Source organism: Nematolebias whitei, chromosome 8, assembly GCF_014905685.2.
Source record: "Nematolebias whitei isolate Nwh7 chromosome 8, NemWhi1, whole genome shotgun sequence".
In the NCBI taxonomy this organism is placed as follows: domain Eukaryota; kingdom Metazoa; phylum Chordata; class Actinopteri; order Cyprinodontiformes; family Rivulidae; genus Nematolebias; species Nematolebias whitei.
The window spans coordinates 31,685,823-31,692,192 of NC_056505.1; the positions used below are offsets into that span (position 1 = coordinate 31,685,823).

The following is a 6,370-nucleotide window of genomic DNA, read 5'->3' on the forward strand; positions in this document are numbered from 1 at the left end:
GAGATGTCAACATAAAGACTGAGGGCTGTGCAGTACCTTGAACCACATGTACAGCAGTGTAAAGTTAAGAAATAACATTAAGTTATGTGCCACAAATTTGCAATTAAGTACAAATCATAGCTAAGACAATGTCTTATTTAACTCTGTAGCACACACACATCAGCGCCTGAACTTTACTAATATTTGAGCATCAAACAGCGCCCTCCTGTGTTCAATAGTTACAATGTTGAATCATATGACTCATAAAAGTAACATAATGTATCAGAATTAATTAAAATGTGTTAAGACAGAAAATGAGATGTATGTTCCACATATAAACACTTATTTAACAACAAACGCTGACGCGTCAATAATTTTCACTGCAATGTGTAAATACGCATACGATTGGCTGAATTTCAGAAATGGGGCGGGACTATTAAGACAGCTGGACCAATAGAATTTGAGCTCGCGGCCAGACACCAAAAAGTAAACATACTTGTTTTGGTCTGTCAAAAAGCAGGATCCTGTCCTTGCACTGTTCATGTTATCTCAGGGTGTTGTGAAAGAATTGAGATGTTAGAGCGTGCTTGTTTTGGCGAGCAGCACTACATTTCTGTATAATTGTATTTTAATTTATAAGTGTCGGGTTTGCTGATTTTTATAGAGCTTTACGACAGCTGCTATGCTAGCAGGCTAACCAGGTTTTAGCTTAGTACCAACATGAGCTGACGAATTAAGAAGTAACGACTAGCAGCAGGCAGACGGTAAAAATGTGTTTTTAATTCTTTTTACTTTATTTTTTTGTATTTATTAGAGCCTGTAAGGTTACGCTGAGACTTCTACTCACTTTTCCCTAGCTACGTAGTTTACTTCCGCTTTCTGCTTTGTTACTGCAGCTTGAAGCGGAGAAGGGAGCAGCTTTGAGTGACAGTGATGCTAGACAGATGAAATGGAGCCTGAACGTCAGAGTCCTGCTATGACGGACGGACGGCTGAGTCCCGCTGGGGCAGACACTGGCTCCTCGGGCCGTCCGGTTCGGCAGCGCTTCAGAAGTTCGGCCCATTTCCAGAGCGTGCTGGACGGCCTGCTGTCTCTCAGACACACCGGCATCCTGTTCGATGTGGTGCTGCTGGTGGAGGCTCGACCTATCCAAGCCCACCGTGTACTCCTGGCAGCCTCGTGTGATTATTTCAGGTATGCAGGTGCTGAGTCTTACTGTTTCAGGTTAAACTGTCTCTGCTGTTAGTCTCACTTTTTCTGTGTAAACGTCACAAAATAGCTTCAATTTGCCAAAATTACACTTGTCAAGACTGGATGTTTACGGTTTTTCGCAATTCTTAAAAATGTCTTCACATAGACGTCTTTATATTACACCATTTCTTTATCATGTTTTGCTTGTTTAGTTGTTTGTTTTTTCAGACCAGTCGTGTTAGTTCTGGTAGCCTAACATCACAAGATACAACTCAGTTCAAAGTCCAGTTCAAAACAATCCTCTGCATGTTTTGAGCTTGTTAACATTTTAACATGATAACCACATAAATATTTGAGTTATTGGGTTGAAGCTATCCGAACACCTCAAAGCTGTAAACTTGAGCTGTACAGTGGTTTAGTTTAAACACAGTTGGTGTACTCTTTACTTAAAATCCTGTAGAGGTTGACTTCACTTATATCTGCTGCAGACTGTATAAAGATCCAGTCTCCCTCAGTTCGGGGTCTGTCTGAGGTCTCCTCCCAGTGGGATGTGCCCAGAAATCCTCCAGAGGAAAGTATCAGCATCTTTGTCGGATGCCTGAACCACCTCAGCTGACTCAAGCTGAACAATTCAACGCTTCCACGTTTTATGACATGTTTAATCATCACATATGGATTATTAGTTAGTATTAGTATTTGATATGATTGCAAGTTTGAGTGCCAGTGTATTACTCTAAACAAAGCTAGGTTCTCACTGTAACTCTTAATAAACAAGGTATCTGATTACTGCCAAGGATGAAGAGTAGTGGCAGAACCTGTTGTGCATGAAACATGACTGTCACTGCAAAAACATTCAGAAAATGATCATAACAATCAGACAGCCAAAATTCTTCTATCACCTGATCGTGGGCGTTACTGATAACACACCTGAACTGGTTAGGCTCAGGCTGATGACGTTTCTGTTTATTTTTCTGATGAACTGATTGAACCCGTTTCGTCACTCGTGCAGTTCATGCTCAATATGTACTATTAAAGTTTGAATGGAAGCTTTTGGATATTTATGATTGTGCAGAAGTCATTTCACTACTTTTAGTTTTTCAGCAGTGAATTGTGTTTTTTTGTGTTTACTGTAGTCCATCGCTACTTCGCCGTTCGTTTACCGCGGACTCGCTCTATCGCGGTTTTTCAAAATAAGATTGGACATGATACACAATTGGCTGATTGATGGATGAGCCACACGATCGGCACAGAATTTTTCATTTAAAATGAATTATATTAAATTATTTGGCACCTGCTGCACCTTTGTGTAGCCCATACTGCAGGATAAACTTCCTGCTGCAGATGATCAGCTGTTCAGTGTGCAGAGCAGAGAAGTGGGCGTGGCCAAGAACGCTTGAATGTGGCAAAGAGCAGAGGAGGCAGGGAGCTGAAATCATGACATGCTGTGCTCTTTTAGTCATTTAGAGTTTAGAAACATTGTTTAGAATATTGCAAGAGTGTGGGAAGGGTTTAAAACACCTTTATATATATATATATATATATATATATATATATTATATATATAAAATAAACTACTACTTACTACTTGTACTACTATTCCTACTTCACGGTTTTTCACTTATCGCAGGTCTTCAGGGTACGGATCCCCCGCGATAAATGAGGGACCACTGTACAACCAAATCATGAAGCCTCATCATCACTTGCTGATCAGCGTGTCTCACTTTTCTCCACCAGGGGGATGTTTGCTGGAGGCCTCCGGGAAATGCAGCAAAACGAGATTCCAATTCACGGAGTTTCCTACGTGGCCATGAATAAAATACTAGACTACATCTACACTTCTGAGATCGAGTTAGACCTGGAGAGTGTTCAGGAGGTCCTGATAGCAGCCACGCTGCTCCAGGTAGGATGAAGTGAGACGCTCACGCCGTTTTGTTGCTGTGCATTGCTCAGCCTTTGCCATTTTGTTTTGTTTTATGTGATATACAGCTTGAAAATGTCATTGGCTTCTGCTGCGACTTCCTGTTCTCCTGGCTGGACGAGAGCAATATTTTAGAGGTGCATCACCTGGCTGATCTCTACGGACTGCAGCAGCTTAAAGCCATGGTCCACTCCTACATCCTCAAGAACATTCAGAGTTTGTCTCGGACAGATGTTTACCGTCAGCTCCCTGAAGAGGACATCTTCAGAGCGCTGAGCAGCGACGAGCTCCAGGTGACCAGTGAGAACGAGGCGTACGAGGCTGCACTTCACTTTCACTACAGTCCTGATGAGGTGGAGACTGACCAGGTGTACTTGCAGGTCAGTCTGAAGGTGTGTCTTCATTTTACACTCATCTGGCATCGAGCTTATCTTTTCATTAGTTTACCAAATCCATTAAAAGAAACTGGACATTTGCATCTTTCCCAGGACAATCTCAGGATGCTTGATGCTGTGCGTTTCTGTCTGATTGAGAAGCAAACACTGCAGAGGCTCCACAGCAGACTGAAGGAATGTCCTCTGAAGGATTCGGTGTCTGTCGCGCTGCGGTACCACGAGCAGGAGATGTGGCAGCCCACCCTGCAGAGTCCTCTCACTCAGCCGCGCTCCACCTTCCACTGTATCCTGGGCTTCGGGGGCATGTTCAGCTCCAGCTCCCTGGCAGACAACAAGCAGCTGTTCCACGCCTTCCACCCGAGCTGGAGGCAGTGGAGGACTCTCACTGCGGCTCACACGTCACAAATGTCCAACCAGGGCATCGCCGTCCTCAACAATTTTGTCTACCTGATCGGAGGGGATATGAACGAGAATGGGTTTCGTGCAGAGAATTGCTGCTGGAGGTGAGATTCTCTCAGAACGTTTAACGATTTTACTGGTTCAGACTGCGCTTAGTTTAGTTTTCATGTTACCATCAATTCAAACATTGGTTCAACCAACCCTAACAGAGATGAGTCGAGATTAGCGGCACTAAGAATCTGGTTTTCCTCTCCATGACTCAATGCAAGAGTTGTGACTCTGGATCTGTGTGTTGATGTGGAGCTGCACCAGAGAATCGATGTCAGTCAGGAAGCTGGAAGGAAAACCAGATGGAGATTAAAAAAGAGAGAAGCCAGCAAATCCACACAATTCATTGCTGCATGAGTTGATCGGAGCATTATATTAATATTGTTTAATGTTCAGATGCTGATGTTTATATAGACATGAAAGTTTAATATTTGTATAGTTTGAAAACCCCTGCACTGAAAGAAAAGCAAAAATAAAACCATTTTGGTCTGGTGGGTTTGTTTTGAAATAAACCAGGTTCTGACATGTTCCATTAAAAGTGTTACAGGTTATTTTATGAGGTCTTTGTGTTAACGAACATGGGGCAGTCAGCTCCAAAGAGCAGCACTGTTTAATGATTAATTAAGTTTCAGTTTATTTATTTAGCGCCAAGTCACAACAGAAGTCATCTCAGAACACTGAACAGAAACATTTATATATGAAAATAATAATTTAACACTATTTATCTGAGGAGCAGACTGCTTTGAGTTTAACTCCATCACTGAACTCTCATCTTGAGCAAACATGAAGGCGACAGTGGAAAACCTCCCTCATGAGGAAGAAACCTTTAGTAAAACCAGGCTCAGGACAAGTGGCCATCTGCTTCAACCTGCTGGGTTTGAGAAGAACAGATACACAATGGCAGGTCAAGAATCACATGTTAAGATAGAAATGTTATCAAATGAAAACTATTAAATGTTAACAATTCATTTAAGGAAATGAGGTCAATTTGTCCTCTAGTATAAGTCTATAGCAGCATAACAATTAAACAGCAAGGGGATTATTGTACAGTTTGGAAATATTAAAGACAAGTACAACAGTATTTCCTGATATAAAACATTAGAAACATACCATGGAACAATCATCGTTTACTTTGTTTTATTTATGGACGGGTATCGAGTCATGTTGACGTGTCTGACCTGCTATGGAGCAGGTTTGGTTTTTAGGATTAATGCAAATTTGCATTTACTTAAAGGTCAAATGTGTATTTAAGGACATTTACCAACATTTAGGGCAAATTGTGACCAATTAAACTTAGCATCACAAAAATGCGAACATCAGTGAAAGTAGTGGGTTTGTGCAAGTTGTTTGGTGAAAATTCATCAAATCCTCTGCCCTTGTACTCCAACAAAAAGCCAAATGTCCAGTTAATGGTCTAACTGTCACATATTGACGCGCTTTTTGCTGAGTTTGCGTTTCGTCTTCTGACATCTGCTGCTTCCTCTCAGATACGACCCTCGTCACAACAGCTGGTGCTCCATCCAGCCTATGCAACAGCAGCACGCAGACCACTGCGTTTGTGTGGTGGGCGGCCATATTTACACCATCGGAGGGCGCGACTACACACACGAGCTGGACTCAGTGGAGCGCTACGACCCCCACACCAACAAGTGGGAATTTGTGTCGCCTCTGAAGAGAGAGGTGATCATCAGTGCATGAGATGCTTGTACTGTCCACAAGATGGCTTCATTTGCTGCTGTAACAGCTTCCCCCTTTCTGAAGTTTTATTTTCTTTAATTCTGTCTGATCTGCTCTTTAGGTGCATGCCCACGCCGGAGCTGCGGTGGACGGTAAGATTTATATAACATGCGGACGTCGAGGGGTGGGGTACCTCAGAGAGACGTACTGCTTCGACCCTGCAGCCAATCAGTGGACGGCGTGTGCAGAGGGGCCGGTGGAGCGGGCGTGGCACGGCATGGCTGCGGTCAACGGACGTGTGTATGTCATTGGGGGGAGTAACGATGAGCGTGGGTATCGGCGTGACGTCCTGAAGGTACAGTCATGAGTCATAGCAGCTGTTAATGCTGCACTCAGTGTGGATAGAGTAGCCTCAGTCAACTTGTTGAGTTCATACTGTAAAAGATGCATTTTATTTATTTGTTTGTTTGTTTGCTTTTAATGTTTGTGTGTTTTGCATGTTACATTTTCTGACCACTGCAATAATCCTTCTTGGATTATTGTGAAAAACTCCACTGAGCTAAGCTGGAGTACGAGTCAGAGCAGCTCGTTTTGACTTGGATCGTTATTTGAACAGATCTTTTATGGAGATAATGTTTGTTTTTTTTTGCCTGTTTCTCTGTGTGTGTCTGTTAGCAAAATATATCATGAACACTAGATACTCTGTGGTGAAACGTTGTAGTGAACTTGACCTGATGTCAAATCAATGACCTTAGGATCATAT

At 42.6% G+C, this 6,370-nt stretch overlaps 1 protein-coding gene across 1 annotated transcript in view; it reads left to right on the plus strand.

Annotated features, from left to right (window-relative positions):
* Nucleotides 1-668: 668 nt before the first annotated feature.
* Nucleotides 669-6,370, plus strand: part of klhl22 (kelch-like family member 22) — a 7,643-nt gene continuing 1,941 nt past the window's right edge. The window contains exons 1-7 of the mRNA XM_037680584.1: nucleotides 669-743; nucleotides 876-1,173; nucleotides 2,905-3,070; nucleotides 3,157-3,468; nucleotides 3,577-3,986; nucleotides 5,418-5,610; nucleotides 5,729-5,962. Of these exons, the coding sequence (XP_037536512.1) occupies nucleotides 929-1,173; nucleotides 2,905-3,070; nucleotides 3,157-3,468; nucleotides 3,577-3,986; nucleotides 5,418-5,610; nucleotides 5,729-5,962 (1,560 nt within the window). The 5' untranslated portion in view covers nucleotides 669-743; nucleotides 876-928. The remainder of the gene's footprint in view (nucleotides 744-875; nucleotides 1,174-2,904; nucleotides 3,071-3,156; nucleotides 3,469-3,576; nucleotides 3,987-5,417; nucleotides 5,611-5,728; nucleotides 5,963-6,370) is intronic.